Genomic DNA, 19,764 nt, shown 5'->3' with positions numbered 1-19,764 from the left:
AGCACTTGGATTTGAGGCACTTTGGGCGCTGTTTTGCCCTGGGCAGTGTCCCTTGTCAGTCGGGAAGAAAGTGTGTGTGAGGGATGCGAAAAGGCAGCAGAAAGGAGGGGAAAGGGACAAACACTTCTTTGTCCCTGCAACACAGGGAAAAGGAACAAACCAAAGACCGGCAAAGAAATCACAAACTAAAGGCAGAGTCCCCAGTTCTCCCTGCCTTGCCTATGTGAGCTCCAGGAGTTGGAATCTGTGCTGGGGTCAAAAAGTTGCCTCAGGAGTCACAATGCACAGCTTGGGGTTAGGTCCTTGGCCAGCCTGTGCCAGGAAAGCAGGAGAGCTGTGATGGCTTACATGTGACGATGCCTGCCTCTGTACTGGTACATCCTTCTGTAGTGGTGCATAAATCACTTTAAACTGAGCGCTTTAAAAAGTTGGTTTGTCACTACCCTGGAGTTTTAACCGAGCAATTAAATGTTACCGTTGTTCCTCTTGTGTAACCCTTAACACCACTAATATTCCACTGAAAGCAAAACAAATGAACGTGTGTGAAAACTCGGGCTAGGTGTTTGACTGCAAAACCGCTCAGTAAGCAGCAGTGTAACTCTGAATTACTGCAGACTGGTTCCTGAGCTGCTTCTCAAAGGTGGCCTTCAGGGACTGTGCTCATTGATGCATTGCTGTTTGCTTCCCTACTAAAATACAGGCTTTTTGGTACTATTGACACAGAATAGTCTCACAGAGGAGGAAATCATTGTTTCTCCTTTTCTTTTGCTTTGTTCTTTCCCAGACAGGAATTTTAACTAATGTAGGAAAAATGGGCACCACGTGATATGGTATGTCCTGGGTCAAATGGGAATCAGAGATTTCCCTTTAGTGGTTTTTGCCATCATGGCAGGTTTTAAACATTCACCACAGAAGGCTGAAGGATGCTGAGTGCTACCAAGTGATGCTGGGCAGCATCATTAAACCCTCATCAGCAACAGCGTGGATTTCAGTATGTCCCTGGGTAAACAGGATTGTGAATTTGGGCCCAGACCCTTCACTGCACAGGCAGCAGCTTCTGACCAATAACTGGTGTGCTGCAGGACTGAGTTTGCACAAATTTCTGAGCAGAACAGCCGTGGGCCAGAACTGGGCATCACTCAAGCTAATGTAAAGTTGCTGGTCCCCAGTTACACAAATGTTTTGTGGGCAGACTTGATGCTGAGATTACCAAGGAAACCAGCAGGGGTTCAGGGACCTTTGTTGTGCCAGTATGTTATAATTTGTGCCAGAATTTAAAGCATTTCAGTGGACTCAGAATGCAGCCTGAATCTCCTCATTGGAGCTGTAGAGCACAATAAATAATGGATAAAATTTCCTTTTGCCAAGATACATCTCAAGCCTAATGGCAAATGGTCAGAGTGGGCATCTGCATCCCCAGCAGATGGGGTAGAAATCCTTTGGGTTCCCCACATGAGAGCTCAGGGCCTGGGCACGGATGGGATCAGTACCAAAGCACGTGGGCTGCGTCCAGCTGTGAACTGTGTCTTCTGTCTTGTAGCTGAATGCACAACCTGGTGGGTTACACTCCTTTTTTCCTTTCTCTTTTTTTTTTTTTTTTTTTTTAATTATTATTTCCTTAATCAAATCACTGCAGTGGTGACCTGTATTGTTAAGCCTTGGTGCTGAGAGCTTGGTATCTGGCTGGGAATGTGGTATCTTTAACAGCAGAGCTTACTGAAGATGCAAATAACTTCCTCCCCTCAGAAAAGTTTTTTTTGGTTTTTTTTTCCTAAAGAAAAAAAATAGACATTTAAAATTTGATTTGCTTTTTGTTTTTCTTTTGTTTGTTGTTTTTTTTTTTCCCCTATAAACCTGAACAATGTAGGTGTCTAGTCACATACAGGTCTTAGCAAGAAAGAAAGTTCGAGAAATTCAAGCCGCCATTAAGGTACGTTTGGCTTGCCCAGTTGTAGGGGGCTTTTCATCTCCATGGTTACAGGCTTTTCCTTTGTTTCCTCCCTTCCCCTACCCTGCAGGTGTCTAGTCACATTCAGGTTCTTGCCAGAAGGAAATCTCGTGATTTTCATTCCAAGCTGAAGGTATGCGCTTTTCTGCTTTTGGGCTTGTGGTTGCTATGCCTGTCCCTTCCTCCTCCCCGCGGTGATGGGCGAGCGCCGGGGCTGCTGTGCCTGTAACCTCCTTTTCCTGCATGTGGGAGCTGTCTGTGTCTCTTTGTGTTTAATCCCCGGGTTCTGCACTAGCATCCACATTAAAAACATTGTTTTAACACTGTCCAAACGCCAAGTGAACTCCTCTTTGTAACAGCTCAGCACCTAAATCTGATTTTTAACCCATTAGTCCATTTTTTTTGTTTTACTTTTTAACAGTTGAGTGCTAGGAGTGTATTTAAATACACAGGGGTTTTGCACAGTTGTGTAGATGCTTTTTATCTTTTTTTTTTTTTTTTCTTTTTTTTTTTTTCTTTTTTTTTTTTTTTTTTTTTTTTTCTTTTTCCAGAGGGGTAATTGGGGTACTTGTTTTCCATTCCCAAATGTTTTTTGTCTGTGCTTCTGAACTGCTATCAAGAATACTTAAACCAGATCATTTATTCTAAGTGCTAGAGAGCACAGTTTATTCAGATTGCTCTGAGGTGTTTCTAGACTACAATCTAGTATCACCTCAAGTTGCACACGATTTACAAGATTCCCTGAATTTTTTTTTTTTTTTTTAAGTAAATTATTGACATTTAATCTTTGGAGAGCCTCAGTCAGAGTCCTGTTCAGGGAATATTAAGTATGTTTGCTTAATCTGACATGATGAATTGTACACGTCCCCGTTTTCTCTGCCTTATATAAAATATGTTCTAAGGCTAAAAAGAACCTCTTGGAAATGCCTCATAGGGGTTTCTTGGGTTGCTTGTTTTTTCAAGCTTTCCAGCAGAGATCTTGAGATTTTGGGGAGTTTTTTTCCACACTATTTAAAAGTGGAAGAGGGAGTTTTGCAGGTTTTGCTGTAGATTTTTTTTTTAATACAAAGCGAAGGAACCTGCAAACCTTTAACTTCCCTCCTTTTATTTTTTTTTTCTTTTAATGTGAGTGGATTTTTTTTTTCTTCACTCAGATGCAAGAACAAATCATGTTTTTGTTCTAGCTGGAAAGCAAAACATTTCGGGCGGCGCTTTGCCGGTCCTGAGCGGTGAGCGCTGCGGATGCTCACCCCCATCCTGGAACTGCGAGTGTAGGAATAACAGCCTGGCTTTGTAACAGGCCTCCCTGACAGAAGCACTGGGTTTTTCAAGGGCAGCATGCTGGCAAGCTTGTCTGGCTGTTGGTGGCTGGCTTTTTAGCTGCACTGGCTGAGCAGTTGGGGTTCGTAAAGAACGGCTAAGACAACTTAAACGTACTGCTTTTTAACCCAGGGTGCAATAATACAGAGATATGTGGCATTTTAAGCTCAAATTGTCAAGCCTTGATGCCTAAAATTAAGTATGTTAGTAGGTGGCCTTACTTTCAGAGGTGCTCAGCACCAGCAGCTCCTGGAGTTTTAAAACACTGGTGAGAGCTCAGGGCTGCAAAAATCAGGAAGACCATGTAGGTACAAAACACAGGCCTAGGAGCTGAACACAATTATTGGATTTACTGTTCTAAAACATTTCTCTTTCTGAATTACCAAAATACCTTAAAATGTGAAGCCATTTACAAAGCAAAAAGCATTTTTAAGTACTGCACCTGCTGTCTGATTTATAGTGAAGCTTTCCAAAGAACAGAAGTAGCCAAACCCTAAGAATATTTCATCTAGTCTAGAGGACATTTGCAGTAAATAGAGATCTGGAAGGAATTTTCATTTTAAGGAGCCACCTGAAGATGGGAAGACCTACTTGGACAACAAAATATTTTGTAGGGTCTCCACACCTTATTGCCCTTTCCCACCTGCCCGTGGGCTGCAGCGCTGACCTAGAAGTGGAGCAGCTGCCATTTCAGTGCTAGGAACTGATGGAAGATGGGGAAGATTCCCCAGCTCCAGGCCCCGACACTCTGCAGGGCTGTTTGCTCCACCTTTCTGCCACACCACAGCAGGAACAGAGCACACACAGGTGACAGAGCCTTGTTGGCCCCTGGCCTTGCTGGCCAAAGCTGCTCCAGCCCTCCCCCAGTGGGTCTTGCTGGCTGACGGGTCCTGTGCTGCTTGTCCTTGCCCTGCTCCTGAGTCCCCGTGCTGCCCGTGGGATGAGCTCCCTCAGGAGCCCTGGCCCTGCCCCAGTTACTCCTGCACAGCCTGAGGAGTGCCCAGGAAGGGTGAAGGAGCCAGGCTCTCCCCACCTCCCTCTTCTTTTCCTCGCCAGTGTTGGTCTCAGTGACCCGGGAGCCGTGGCAGGACACCTGCCCCAGCACTGGTCCCTGCTGGAGAAGGGGCAGCCTCCCACAGGCCTTTTCCTCCCCACATGGAAGAGGTGGAACTTTGATGGAAAAGGGTGCCATAAGGGAGCTGCCTTGTGAAGAAGTGAACTCTCACTGCCCTTGACTGCTGCAGTTGCACCCTGGAGGTGGAAGAAGCTGCTGGTTTTGAACCCGAGATGGAACTTTGTTTCTGCAGACATTTTGTTAGTGCCACTGCCCGTTTTTGTTATTATTCCTGTGTTGAACCATCTGTATGGCCCACTGTTTCACCCAGAATCACCCAGAATCATGGACTAGGGCTTGAACGGGACCTCTGGAGATCATTTAGTCCAATTCCTCCCTGCCAAAGCAGTTTGCAGAAGCCTTCAAAAGCTGCCTGAGAAGGACATCACTGGCGCAAAACGAAAACAAGGTGGATACATCCCAGCACCTCTGAGTGCTCATTGTTTCAACAGGGACCAATTTTGGCAGCAGCCTGAACAGCCCCATCAGTATCCTCAGAAAGATGACAGACTCTTGCTGTCCTGGAGTGAGTTCTGCCTGCATTCCCTGCTGAAGGGGTGACCAAGGAGAAGATAAAATGCACGGTTTTTTACACCTGTGACTTTTTACATGAGCATGTACTGACCGGACAAGGAGAATGGCTTCAAACTGAAAGAGAATAGGTTTAGATTAGACATTAGGAGAAAAAAATTACTGTGAGGATGGTGAGCCTCTGGAAGAGGTTACCCTGAGAAGCTGTGGGTGCCTCAGCCCTGGTAGTGTTCAAGGCCAGTCTGGATGATGTTTGGAGCAACCTGGTCTAGTGGAAGGTGACCTTGTAAGACAGTCCCACTAGCAGGGGCTTGGAACTAGATGATTTTTAAGGTCTCTTCCAACCCAAAGCATTCTATGATTCTATGCTTCCCGCCCAGGCCAACTCACCCTTTTAACAGTGAGCTGCCACTTGCAAAACCTGTGACTGGTGGCATCCAGGGAAGCAGTTACAACTCTAAAAAACATCCCATATGCATCTGGGGTCAGTTTTCTTTTGAGATGTGTGTGATCCAATCTGTCCCATTGGCCCCAGCTTCTGGCCCCTTAGTTTGACACAGTGTTTATAGAAATAACCCTTTTCCCCCAAGTAGCTGCTGAGTGTATTTTGTACCAAGAGATCTTACTGTCCTGCCTTGGTCTGAAACCTGCTCATGGAAGGAGAGGACTTGGGTAAATTTTGTTGTGTTAATCTTCTGCAAAAGTCCACCAGGATGGAAGGATCTCAGAACTACCTGCACACACGGCACTGGAAGCTTTCCTAAGAGGCAGAAATCTCACCTGCATGCCATAAAGTCTGCTTGGTCCAAAGCAAAGTCCCTTTTCTTCAAGGAGAAGTGCCTGCAGTCACTGTGGATGGATGGATGGATCCTTAGCCTGCAAGGAAGTGAAGTTTCACCCATAAATGCTATTGCTGCCTTTCAAGACCACCAGTAAAGAATGTCCCCTCAGCCCCTCCAGGGATGTCATACATTTTAATTCTCTTTGCAGCAGGAAAACGCACCGATTTTAGAGATTTTAATCTTAATATACTGAGGTTATTAAAATCTTCCTGAAGTTAGAGAAATTTAATCTCATGGAAACGGGAAGAGAGGCTGAGATAAAGTTGTTCTTGCAGACAGATCTGAAAGGCAGCTCCTCTTCATGGCATTTCCTCTCACACAGAGGCTGGAGGAGGCAAAGCAGGGTTTTTACACTCTAGTGTTGTGTTTCTGTGTCAAATACACCAGTCCACAGTGTCAGGTCACAGCCTTTCCCACCTTTGCACTGACAGGGAGCCAAAGTCACCTCTGTCCATTCAGGACAAAAGGTGGATTGGAAGTTGTGCATAAACAGAGAGTAAAGGTGCTCACAGCAGGATGTACATCTATCTTAGGCTTTCATATCAGATTTTTTTCATAGTACAAGATTAATTAGAGACAAAAAGCCCCACATTAAAATGCCTACAGTTCACATCTATTACATGTTTTTAAATCCATTATTCTACATTCCGCATTTAGGGGTAGAAAGAAAATATTGTTGTCAATTATAAAATGCTAAAGATAGCTCCATACTTTTTTAAATGAACAATGATAAAAGCCTTGAAAAATTCCCTTTGATGTGAATGGAGTCTTCAGCATTTTGAAATACAATAAGATGGATTAATTGCTACTCATTAGGCAGCAAGTTGGGACAGCTTTGAATGCGCATTCTCTTCTTGGCATTAGCTATTGCCTGGCTGAAATAGCCAGCTTTTGTATTTACTCCTGTCTTCTCTAATAATAAGCAAATTGGAGATCAGGGCTAGAAACACTGAAGTGCTCTCTATCTTTTGTCCAGAACAATTGTATATTGTCATGATTTGTTTATCTTTTTTGAGCTACAGCTAATTATTGTAAAGGTTATTTGAATCAATACGAGATCTGAGCAGAAATAACATCTGCAAAATTGCTTATTAGGGAGCTATTTTATGCTAGTGTTACTGTAACATCCATTTTGTGAGCAACTTGTTGTTTCTTATGTCTTTTTTTTCTTACATGAAAAGTTTTGCATTTTAAATATTGGTACAGGTTTTAGGTCTTCTTGATTAATGCTGTTTCATTGTGCTTACTTTTCCTCATGCTGTCTTAGATTTTTTTTTTCTCCCAAAGTCATGGATAACATGGTATTTAAAGCCCCATTTGTCATTCTAGGATAACAGATTTTATTTTTTGCTTAAGAACTTCTTTGAACTGATTGATTGAATTATTCTTCTGTTTATGTTGGATTAAAAGAAAGTCAAGCACAAATCCTTTTGTGCTTGTCATGTAGAACTCTTGTTTCATGCGGGGCTTTTATAGATATTAAGATTTATAATTGGATGATGCTGAGGAATTATTATTACCTAATTTAACTATGTATTTTGCATTCCAAAACAAATTGTGAAAAGCAAACCTCAAGGGCCTGATTCATTAAAAGCTGTAGTCTCCTTGCATTAGATGCTTAGAGCTTACTTCTTCCAAAAACAAAGTGTGTGCAGCTGCAGCCAGAAGCAGTCAGCTAAAACACAAGGCACATCTTGATCTCCACTACAGAGATGATATTTTAGGGATTTAGTGGAACTAGACCAGTTTTCCACTGACTGTACCATGAATCCACCCTGGTAACATTCATTACTAAATATGTGCCACAGTGCAGAAGACTTTTTATAAGAGGAGGGGAAGGCAGGGGTGTGAGCGCAGCCTGTTGCTCACTCCAGTGTCATTCCTGGGCAGCAGCAATCCCATCTGAGCTCATCAGTTAAGTAGGGTCAAACCAGGTCAGGGCCAGATGGGACCTATCCAAGGAATACCTTAAGCTCCAGCAGGATTTAATGATTCAGTAGGAGATGCTGTCCCCCAAACTTCTGCTGAACCACAGGGACTGCAACACGCTGGGCCAAGCTTTTATTTTACTACATCAGTGTAAACCAATTGAGCTGAAAGAAATTATTCCAGCTTTACAAACCAGCACAAGTGAGAGCAAAACCAAACCCTTTCTGCCTTGGATAAGATAGGAAATCAAAATCTTAACTATTTGCAGTCATTAAAAATCCCACAACGTTCCTGTTTTAGAGTGGGGGTGTTAACCCATTTGTCCTGGCCAAATTCCAACCTGGGTAATTACTGTAATCTGCCTGTGTAAATTACCCCTGCCGTTTTAATTGGATATATTACTTCTCTTGCTGCCTAAACTGTGATGTAATACCATTGTGTGTTATTAATCAGTTACCAGGTTTCATCCCAGAAGCGGCCGCCTCGCAGTGATAGGTAGAGCCTCATTCCCTCCTGGTTACGGATGCTCTCTATTACAGCATGAAAAACCCCACATATACTTGTTTTTAAGTGGCAGACAAGCTGATATTGCAATCTAAATAAACAGCTTTAAAATGTAGTTATCCCGTTTATTTTTGAAGACCGTGAGGTCTGCTTGATTATACAAGCACAGGCAACCACCTTGCAGCTCTCCAAAAGTACCTGGAGCTGAAGGTGCTCTTTTGCCAATGCAACTCAGGACCTCATAAGTATCTGTATCTGACTTTGAATTTCATTTCTGTCATTTCTGAATGTAAAGTTGCTTTGAGAAAAGCTGACTTTCCCACTGTGCAAAGATTCCTAAGCCTACAAAAGATGAAACTTCCCACTGGAGTGTATTGGCCTGATGTCCCAGATCGGATTTGTACCAGTGGGAAACTCTGTGGGGGTTGTTGAAACACCTCAAAACTAGCCCTATTGCAAGGATTGCCTTTCTGAGCTGTCATTCTAAAGGGTTTTTTTCCTTTCTCTCCATCCTCCTGAAAATGTAATCAGTCAAAGAGGGTGAGATGAATGGCCCCACAAAGCACAGATCGTTTTAGGGTGAAAAGCAGCAATTGGCAAGAAGGAAGGCACATCCCATTTCGTGTCACAAAAGAAAAGATGTTTTCTTCCTCTGCAAATCCCTGTCACTGTCCCTGAAATTCAGGCTCATCAGATTCACTGTAACCGTGACTAAGAGCTCCCCAGAAGATTTTCAAGGAAGTGTAAATCTTCAAAAATTTTTCCTAGCTCATCTGTTAGGGTGGGATTTGCCTGCTGTAACTGTTGCTGGGTGTCCAGGCTCCTATTGTAGTCCTTGGATTGCAATAACATTACAGAAAGTAATGCACTTTAGTCACTTCCAGTGCCTCACAAGGCAGAAAGAAATGCTCCAGCTTCTCCTGGAGCTGCACTAACTCTAGCAGGGAATTAGCCAGAGACTTGAGAGGATAAAGCAAGGCAAGATGAACAATTTCATAGGCATATAACCTACCTTGGGCTCCTGCAACTCCCAGGAAAGGACTTTAATAGTCCTGACAAAGCTTTTACTTTTAAATTCTCCCTTAGTTTAGTTCCATCTAATAGTGGATCCAGAAGAGTTTGGCTCCTTGGCAGGGGCACAGGCACTGGCTGCATCTTCATGTGGTGGCTGCTGGCAGCAGGAGGGAGTGCAGGAGAGGAGCCTGTAGTGCCCCAGCATGTCTGGAGAATAACAAGGTGTTCACAAAAGCAGCACTCACATGGTTTTGGAGGTTACTAGGAGCCAGAGGCAAATGTCTCTTGTATCATTTATTTCAGGATCCCCTGAATGTAGGTTTTGGTAGGATTCAGCAGGCTGTGTGAGACTCTCGTGGATTGGCATTTCCAAGCCAGCTCCACTTACAAAAAAAGGGTGAAACAGAGAAATCTGGTAGAGCTAGGTCTCCATATTGCTTCAGGACATCTCACTTTCATCTTTTCGTGAGGGAGGGTCCTTCTTGCTGTGTGAGAGTGTGGAAGGGTCTGGGGAGCTGCATGAACCTTGGGATTCTGCCTCTTCTTTGCACCCAGCAGAACATCTTTTTAGCCTGGTGGTCTGCAGAGATCCCAAGGCAGCCAGTGAAACATTCCATGCACAAACCTCCTGTGCACACCCTCCCACCCTGGGGCAGGCAGGGCTGAGAGCCAGGGCTGACCTCCAGCTCTTAACCAGAGAACTGGTTGTGGTTATATTGCAAAGCTACAGGTTTTGAGAAAGGACTGGGTTTGTCCCTGCACTGAGGGATGTGTCCCCCCAGCACAGGTGAGCACAGGGCTCTCCTTCAGGCTCACACCCTGCAGGGTGCAGGGGGAATGATGCTGAGCAGCTCCTGCCCTGCTCCACCTGCTGCTCTCCAGGCTGTGTCCCACAGGGGCTCCTTGCACAGCTCAGGGAAACACACTCAGCAGCAATCCCTCTCCTGTATCCACAGCTTCCACACAGGGAGCTGGAGGTTGTTTCCCTCCAGGGTTTTGTTGTTCTTGGTTTTTTGTTTTTTGGTTTTTTTTATCCTTTTTTCTCCCCCTTTTAATGAATCAGACCCTGGGTGAAAATAATGCATTTGTTTAAAGCTGATATTTAATGTTGAGCAAACTGCTCTTCCTTTGTTTCTTACTATTTTGTTCATATTTTGCTAAGAGTCTGCTATTCTACACAAGCATTTTAATAAACTGTTTGTTGTTGTATCCAGGTAACAAGCATGGTAAGTATTTTGACTAAACCAAGTATTATGTACCTTAGCTGTGCTTGGCAGAATTTTTTGGCTAGCTTTTCCTGTACTTTCAGCCTGTGCTGTTTCTAAAGGAGCTATTCAAAGGAAGAAACTGCTCACCTATAGTACTACTACATACCAGCTTTTGAGGGAGCATATGTGCAAAGTCATATGTCATACATAAGAGCATGCACCTCTTGCCAGCATGCTTGCTACTTTGCTTGTAAAATAAAACCATAAAAAAAAAAAAGACATCCTTGCCTAATACTGCTTGTGTTCCTTCATCTAAGTGACACACCTAAATATTGATACTTATTAATCCAGTAGTTCTGGATGAGGAACCCTGCTGTGTAACAGTCTGTGTTTACTCGTTTTCTTTGACCTAAGACATCCCCCTGGTTAACTGTGCTGCATTAAGAGGCCTTCCCTTTCTGTCCTGTGACCATACCTGACTGGCAGGGGCTGGGACTCCAAGTGCTGCTCTAATACAAGTAACTAATAACAACCCACCTTTTCCTAAACTGGTTCCTGTGTGCTTGGAAAAAAAAGCAGGAATTTTATGGCTGATGTCTTTCTTTGAGAACACTGTAAACCAGTAAACGCCACAACTGAACATTTAAAATGTTATTTCCACATTTGTGACCTCACTTTTGAAATGCTTGTTGTAAAGCTGAATCCAAAATGCCTCTAAGCCCTTAAGCATGAAGAAAACTCTGTCTCTGTTTGCGAGTCAGCCGCAGCTCTGTGTTCTCATTTTACCGTGCAATACGAAAGGCAAGCTTCTTTCAGATGGAAATGATAGAGCTCAAATCTCAGTGCTCCCTGTCCTGCAGGCAGAGCTGAGCCTCAGGAGCACGCCCTCTTTAGCCCAGCCTGATTTAAAATCAGAATTTGCCCAGACAAACAAGTGGGCAGTAGTTTGCTGTCCCAGAGCTTCCTGCGTGTTGGCAGAGCAGACTTTGAGAATTCAGGTCTACCATGCATGTCTGAGAGGAGGTTTTGCCTTGAGGTAGTTGGAGTGTTAGCCTCCGTGCTGTATTTTTTTTTTCCCCCTGCATGGTTTGCTATTTTTGCATTTTCTGTGTGGCTTTTTAAGTTTTTAGTTATGTGCTTGTAGCTGCAGTTATTTAACGTCGTTTGTTCTGCCAAATGTTTTAAGACTCCGTGTAATTGTCATGTTAAAGGATCAGACAGCAAAGGACAAAGCACTCCAGCACATGGCAGCAATGTCATCAGCTCAGATAGTCTCTGCTACTGCTATTCACAACAAGCTGGGCCTGCCAGGAATTCCCCGTCCTACATTTCCTGGGGCACCTGGGGTAAGTCATTAGCTGAGTCCCAAAAAAATCCCTGTATTCCCTAACAATGTTCAGTTGAAAACTAAGACAGAATGAATGGATTAATGCTTTGACTTGAGTTTGCAAAAGGAATCATGCTTGTTCAAAAATACCCAAAGTTCTTCCAACAAAGAGAACAACTGTGGGCCTGTTTGTTTGTTTTTCCTCTTTCAGTTTTGGCCGGGCATGATTCAAACGGGGCAGCCTGGATCCTCGCAAGAGTAAGTCTGAAAATTCAAATATGTTTCACTATGCAGTGTGAAGGGTAGCTTGTGCACTCTGTGAGATCAGGGAAGCAAGAACTTCCAAATTTTTCCAAGAAGGAGGTAGAGGTAGTTTTAGGGAAAGAGTCTTTATAGCGGTGTCAGCTCACATTCAAAAAGTTATGAGGGATCCCAAACCTCAAAACTGAGGCCGAATACTGGATGGGCACCCTCCTTTGTGTCCCTGTAGTTCAGAGTCCTCTGGGAGTCCCAGCAGTGCCCATCCCTGGGTGTAATTCTCATCCCCTCTCCTCCCTCTGTGCTGTCTGTTGAACATGATCTGCAGGGAAGAGATATGTTTGTGGGTAAAGCCATCAGCCCCTATTTTCCCATACTGTGTGAGTCTGATGGAATTTCCCATGGGTGGCACCGTGTGTGATTTTTGTGCACCTCTTTATTCCAGCGTCAAGCCATTCGTTCAGCAGGCCTATCCTATACAGCCATCAGTCACAGCTCCCATTTCAGGTAATTCTCCCATTTCTCCTCTGCCTTAAAAATACCTGAATTTTGTACTGAATGCGATGTATTAACTTCTGACCTGGGCAGAGCCACTACTCAGGATCTCATGCTCCCTCCAGCCAAAGGGAACACCGATCCCAGTGTCCTACTGTTACTTGGTTGTATCTTAGGGAAAATCATTGTGTTTAAGGTTTTTTTAGGGAGGAACCACTAATGCATATGCAAGGAGTTGTGATGTGTGATTTCCAGTCAGCACTCCATACTGTAGGAAAATACAAAAATGAGTAATAGGATGAAGATTTCTTTTAGAATAGCTATGTAACAAGAATACACCTTAATTTATTTTAAACTGAGCCTAAAACCCATTCCAAAATCATATATGTTTAGACTTAAGTATAAAACTTCTCTGTGTATCAGGTTGTTTATAACTCATCCCCTCCTGGAGGTCCTGCTTTGCCTGGTACCACTTCGATAAGTACCTAATTTTATTCTGAATTCCATTGCTCAGATTGATCAAGTCCTTCCCATGGCTACTTCCCTGCTCCGTTTCCCAGGTTCCTTCCATGCCTGATTTCAGGAAAGGTCATTATTTCTTTGCAGATGATGTCTCATGTTACATCTCCCTTGCCAAATCACCCCAATGCTTCTGACTCCATTTGTGCTGCAAGTTTTTGACTCTTACCCAATTCTTTATGATTTTCTAACTTGCTGCTATTTAATGCTTTGAACTAAAGCTGTTTTTCTGCATTCATGAGAATGCTTTTTTCTCGACGTCCCTAATTTATAACATTATTTTCTAAGACAGGTATTTTCCATCATCTCTTTTATCCTTCCATGTTTTCTCTCAGAATAGGAATATTGGTATTTCTAAATCAGACAAAACTCGTGCGTGAGTTTTTGCATTCATTAGAATTCCCATTCAGGTCTAGCCAGTAACATTTGTAATTCCCTGTTTTGCACAAGCTCTACACCTTCATTGCCTCAATTTGAGGATTGGGGGATCAGGTACCCCATTCCCGTTATGGGATATGGACACACAGGGCCTCTGACAGGTCCCTGCTTCTCAGCCTATTTCAGGATAATCTTTGTTCTTGTACCTTTGGTATCTCTCCCCTGCCTTTCTTGGGCCTATATCTCTCCCTGTATCTTCTATAACTCAAGAAGAGTTTTGCCTTTAAGCTGCTGCCTTTTCCTCTTCCTTTACAGTTCTTTTTCCTTCTCATCCAATTTTCTGCAATGAGGACCAAGAGATAGCATTTATTCCTTCTCTTGAGGTGAATTAGAGAGGGTGGTTAACATCCCTTTTCTATCTAGATCATGTCATTCTCTCTTTACTATCAATTTAAAACCTTTTTTTTTTCTTTTTAGAGTATGATTCAGCTCTCTACAGTAATTATTTATTATTAGCTGTAGCATAATGATGCCTAAAAGCTCCAAAAGGAGTCAAGACCCAATGTGCAAATACGTAGTACGAGACAAGTCCCTGCCTTGGAAAGCTTGTACTCTAAGTAGGAGAGGGGAATTGAGAGTGGCAGAAGAAATAGGCAAAAAGAGGGGTGATTTACTTGTAACGTGTGGCACATTAGGAGGCAGAAATGGAGGCCAGTTCTCTTGACTCCCAAGGCAGTAATGTCTCCTGTGAGTCCTGATGCCAGTTTCCAAGGAAGGGTGCAGGTCTAGGTGAAGTCTCTATAAATCTCTGTAATCTGGTATATAATTTAAGCAAAAATTCTACAGCGAGTTACAGCCCCAAGGAAACAAAGTAGTAGATCTTTTCTTTTTGCCATTATTAGATTGCTGGGCTGGCACCTCTTTTTCTACATATCGGCCTGAGTTTTTCCAATTTTAACTCATCCTGAATTAATTACTTGCTAAAATTAATATAAATATCCAAGGGCTACATGCATAATTCCCAATTACAGTTAATTGAGAAAATATAAACTGAGGAAGTGTCAGCTTCTTCATGAAGATGTTTCCTCTGTTTCAGGCTTTGAGCCCACATCAGCTCCAGCTCCCTCGGTCCCTGCGTGGCAGGGCCGATCGATTGGTACGACCAAGCTCAGGCTGGTGGAGTTTTCAGCTTTCCTTGAGCAGCAGAGGGATCCTGAATCAGTAAGTATTTACTGCCCTTGTGTCCACTGATCCTCAGCTCTGCCCCTTTACTCCTTCTCTTCAGCTTTTCTGCTTTGCTCCCCACCCTCTGGGCTTTCCTTCCATCATGTATGAGGGAACACGCCCGCTGTCTCCGTGTTCACTGCTGCTCTGTGCAATATTCCTTTCAGCCTAGGGCTGTGTTTTCCTTTCTTGCCCTCTTTTTCCCCATTTGCAGCAGCAAGAGGCCTCTGAAAGCAGGCAGGGTTTGCTCTGGCGCCTGCCTCGCTGCTGACCTAGTTTAGCAGGTGTACCAAATTGCATTGTGTTCTTGGCAGGAATTCAGTGCTTGAACTCTAAGTTAGAGCCTAATCTATTTCCTGACCAAAACAAAATCAAGGACTTGCACAGAAAGGGTGCATCTTGCGTCTTGGATTTTTTTTATTAAGTTTTAAATTTTTTTTAAGTGTTAGTCTGCATGCTATACCTGCAAGGGTAGTTGCTGAAGTTGGCTGTAATATTTCATTTACTCCAGTAAGCCTTGAACCATGGTGTTAATCACCATATATTTACCAAGAGCATTTCTCAGTATCCTAGCACTGATTCTGCTGCATTGCAAATAAATTGAAAGAACTTCTTTCAGCTTGAACCTGAGAATTTTTGCTTGAGATAATTTCTGGAAAGCAAACACTGTCCTGAATGAGTGATATGGACAGGCCATTCTTGTTCAGATTCCTGGTAAAATACAGTAGCCTGGAGAAGAGAGAAGTTATCATTTTCTTTTTATAATCCAGCACTGGAAACCATAGCATTTAATGGGCTCTGGCCAGGGGTGTTATCCGAGGAGTGTTTACCCTGCACAATGGGGATTGGAGACATAGCCCAGAAACCTTACAACAGAGGAATGCTCCTGGCAGAGACACGTCCCTGTGAGAGTGCCCCATATCTCAGCTATTCACACACCAAGCACGTGGCAGCGTGCAGTTTGCCAAATGTCACCCTTGGCCAGGCTGGATCAGCTCTGAGGTGCAGGAAGCGTTTGGCAGCAGGTGCGGATCTCTCAGCGCTTACCTGACTGCGGGGCATTCGTGGTTTCCCTGGAATCCCTTTGCCTTCCCGTGGCCTCACGGCAATCCTGGCTCTGGTAGGCTTCACCTTTGTGTCCTCCAGACCACTCTGGAGTGCCTCCTCCACCCCCAGCCCCGCGTCCATCCAGGCAGCAGTTTGGATTTCTGCTGCTGGAGCACAGCATCCAGCTTTCCCCTCAGTCACCCTCATCCATGCACAGATTTCCCAGCCCCTGCTGAGCCCCTGTAACCTGTCCTGCTGATTTCTGGGCTCTGCCATCCCCAGCCTGCCCCACACCAGGATATGTGTGTGTTTGTGTGTGTGTTTGTGTGTGTGTTTGTGTGTGTGTTTGTGTGTGTGTGCTCCAGGTTACTGGGAGAACAGGATGTGGCCATGTGACACTCAGCTTTGCTGTCTGTGTGTGAACAAAATCTCATTTCTGTGCAGTCCCATTGCCTGTTTTGCCACTTAATTATCCCTTTTCCATAGGTTTTTAGAACATAAATCTAGATACAAAGCCTGTGGGCTGGTATGGTGCAGTGCCTCTGTATGTGTGGGGCTTTGTGTAAAAGGGAGCAAACAGGGGCTGAGCAACTGAGTAGCTTTGGAACTGCAGGGAGAGAGTGGAGCTCTGAACAGAAGCAACCCAGGATGGCCCCACAGGTACTGTAAAGCTTTCTTGGGAGGAAACAAATTTTATTTGGAATTCCTGAGGGTGCAGAGGCCCACTGGGTCTTGTCCCAGCTTGCAAGAAGGCTGCTGAGAAACCCACCTTTCAAATGCATTTGTGCAGGAGGGTTTACAGGACAAGCAAGAGCATCAAACTACCCAGACTTGTTTTTAAAAAAGCAGTTACTGGTGTGCTGTAACACTGCAAAAATGAGACTGGGAAAAGTCAGTTCCCAGTTTAGTTCACACTTGCATCCAAGTGGGGCAATGCATGGGGACAGCTGCAGCATCCAGACAGGTGCCATGGGGACCCACAGGGTGAGCCCCCATGGCCCTGTGTGGGCATCACTGCCTGCGAAAGGGGAGTCAGGAGAAGGACAAGTGTTGCTTACACTGAATTAGGTCAATTCGATTAATTAGCATTGAAAGGCCATTGGAAAAAAACCCCAAGGCAGTGTGGGCAGTTCCCAGGGCAAAGGGAGAAGGAGGTTTGCTGGAGAGGCACTGGTGTGCAGGGGCAGCTCTGTGCCTCCTGCCAGCCTGCCCTGTCTCCAATGCACAGACCTCTCCAACAGGCACCAAGAGTTCACCTTGGAGGTTAGAACAAACCTCCAGCCTCCTGTAGTGCCATTGGAGAAAATGAGAATTCTGCCTGCAGCTTTGCACGCCTTTCTTTGTGTGGTTTTATTGCAGGTGCAGTTTGCACAGCAGAGAAACGATGGAGTTTTATTACTTTTCAAATAAAACCAGCGAGGCAGGTGACGTGTTTGTGTTTGCACAGTGTGCACATGAAGTCATGTAGGCATGTGCTGTGATTGCAGCATCTTCTTTGTGCCTTTGCTGACCTCAGAAAGGAATGTATTTATGTGCTGCCACAGGAGAGATGGGTAGCAGTTCTCCTGTATCTTCTGAAAAAGGACAGTTATATATTCATGACATTGCTGGCTTTTCACAGAAAATTACACAAAATATTATCTCTTCATCAAATGTGCTTCCAACATTTCATTTAAAAAAAGGTGACCCTTCCTCCCTTTCTCTCCCAACACAAAATCAGGCCAGAAAGCCTCATAGCAGAAGAGGCAAGTAGACCAATTGCACCTTAAAATGTAGCCTGGAAGTTATTGAAATACCTTTACTGAAAAAGGTGTACTTGGCATGGCATCTGGGGACAGACTTGATCCTGGCAGGGCCTTTGCAGTTCTTATTCCTGCAGAAATTAGAAATTTAGGTTTGTCTGGCATGGTGACTCCCATGGCCTGCAGTGGGACTGTGCATGGGCACAAAGGTCCACCCATGGGGAATTCCTGGTAGGAGTGGGACATTCAGCATTTCTGTGGCTCTTCCAAAGGCATTGGCGTTTAAAAGTAAAAAGACCCCAAAACAATAACCAAAAAATAAAAAAAAACGCACCACTCAATGCCAGGCAGTTTAGTACTTTAGTTTAGAGTGGGAATTCTGGAAGGTTGGAAATCTGCTCCATAGAATCCTCTCACTTGTGGACAGCTGTTGATCTTTTTCCTTGTCTAGACACAAAATCGTTCCATTTACAAAACAGAAAAATATAGGAAGGAAACAATAAGCAACCCTCTCTGTAACTCTGCATGGCAGAAGATAGTCTGGGGAACACGAGATGGCACAGTTGCAAAATATTGGAATACTGACTCTGCAACTGAGGACGGGTAAAATTGCTCCTCCTTTTACATGAAAATCAATTCAGCTTACAAATGTCAAGCTGTATTTTCCTTTTGTGGCATTTTGTGCTTAAGTACAATTCCTAAATGCTGCATAGAAGTTTCCCTTGCAGGTCCAAGCAGCAGCATTTCAGTTAGCTTTGATTATTGCCTGCCCTATATAACTCCATTCTCAGCAGATGGAGCAGTTTTTTGTGCCCATCTGTTGCTTCCAAGGCAGGTTTTCCTTAATGGAGGCTTTCCATTTTTATTGTAGTGGTTCTGTGAAAGTTCAGGACAAATGCTTAAACCAAGCAATCCCATGTTCCCTAACAAATATAAACCAAGCATGCAAGCAGGTTAGAAAGGATCTAAGCAACAGGCTGCTACACAAGGAGATATAACATTCAAAGACTACAACTGAAATAAGAATAATTCAAAATATTTATATATGTATGTATGTATTTATGTAGATATACACTCAAGCTTGATTTTCAATCAGAGGAAAAAACCCTATCACCACCCAACAAGAAAAGCCCTTTCTTCTCTTCCTTTTTGAGGTTTCTGGCTCTTGCTGTCACATTTATTTAAATTGTGAGCACTTCAGACAGCTTTACATTCAGGATATCTATATAGAGCTATAAGTAACATGGCTGATGGACATTTTCAGTATTAGTCCACCCATCCAAACTGTCAGATTGCGTTAGGTCCAAATTTCAAAATGTATTTTAAAAAGTGGTGAAGAAATAAAACATTCTTTATGTTTTAATTCAGGTTTTATTGTTGTTGTAAAAGGACTTTGTGAGCCCGGGGAGAATTGTGCCTGAGAACCAGAAAGGGAAAGCAATTGCTCAAGGGCCGTAAAAACAGCCTGCCATCATTAGCCAAATGCAGTAAAATTCACCAAAGTTAATCAAACCACCTAAGTGATGAAAAATAAATGAGATCTTTTCAAAAGAAGCCTTCCACCCTTGAACAGTATCCATTGTTGCAAGGATTGTTTATCCTTTCTGTACTCCCTGTACACAGTATAAAAAGCAGTCCAGCATTTCACTCACAAGGAAGTCCTTGGTTTAGTGTCTTTGTGATGTGAAAGGACAAGAAAGCAAAGTCACATTAGGATGAACATCTCAGAGTCACAGACTCAGGATTTGAGGTCATTTTAATCTGGAATCAGAAAAAGTTTTGCTAAACACAAGGCTCATTTGTTTTGCCATGCTGGAGAGCTGCATGTTGGCCCTGGGCTGCAAATGTCATACTCTGTGAAGTGTTCATTTTTGAGTGTCCCTAGTCAGAAGTGCCAAGGCAGCACTTTAAAGAGATCCAGTATTGACACAGGCTCCAGTGGTGGAACTGTGGCATGGCAGCAGCCTTCCCATCCGGCAGGATTCCTGGGGGACCCATGGAGACACGATGGAAATGCCAGGCCAGCTTCCCCAGCCCAGCTGGAGCAGGACATGGACTTTGCAGGGAGGGTGCTGGGGCCAGAACGTGGTTAGCTGTGTTGGGAGACCAGCAGCATTTATCCCCCAAAGGATAAATGGAAAGCCTGCTGGAGCTGTGCTCTCGCTGCTGCCTTCATGGACCTCGCTTCCTCTCCTCAAATCCTCTGCCAGGGAAATTTCCCAGCAGAATTGGAATTGCAGGGGACACATGGGTTGGGTTGGCACTAGAGTGGGGTAGGGCTGTGGCTGTGAATTCCCCACTCTGCCTGCCCCGAGCACCCGTCCTGGCTCACCCCAGGGGCTTTGCACCTGGCTGTGCCTCTGC

At 44.1% G+C, this 19,764-nt stretch overlaps 1 protein-coding gene across 6 annotated transcripts in view; it reads left to right on the top strand.

Moving 5' to 3' along the window:
* Positions 1 to 19,764, top strand: part of TEAD1 (TEA domain transcription factor 1) — a 153,103-nt gene that overhangs the window by 110,683 nt on the left and 22,656 nt on the right. Inside the window, exons 5-11 of one of the 6 annotated variants that reach the window (XM_063397904.1) lie at positions 1,868 to 1,930; positions 2,019 to 2,081; positions 10,417 to 10,428; positions 11,622 to 11,756; positions 11,949 to 11,995; positions 12,441 to 12,502; positions 14,484 to 14,608. In XM_063397904.1, the coding sequence (XP_063253974.1) occupies positions 1,868 to 1,930; positions 2,019 to 2,081; positions 10,417 to 10,428; positions 11,622 to 11,756; positions 11,949 to 11,995; positions 12,441 to 12,502; positions 14,484 to 14,608 (507 nt within the window). The remainder of the gene's footprint in view (positions 1 to 1,867; positions 1,931 to 2,018; positions 2,082 to 10,416; positions 10,429 to 11,621; positions 11,757 to 11,948; positions 11,996 to 12,440; positions 12,503 to 14,483; positions 14,609 to 19,764) is intronic. The other 5 variants (XM_063397905.1, XM_063397906.1, XM_063397907.1 and 2 more) reach the window with 5 other exon arrangements.

This window comes from Prinia subflava, chromosome 5 (assembly GCF_021018805.1).
Source record: "Prinia subflava isolate CZ2003 ecotype Zambia chromosome 5, Cam_Psub_1.2, whole genome shotgun sequence".
NCBI classification, from domain to species: Eukaryota; Metazoa; Chordata; class Aves; order Passeriformes; family Cisticolidae; genus Prinia; species Prinia subflava.
This window is presented reverse-complemented; position numbering and strand designations above follow the sequence as displayed.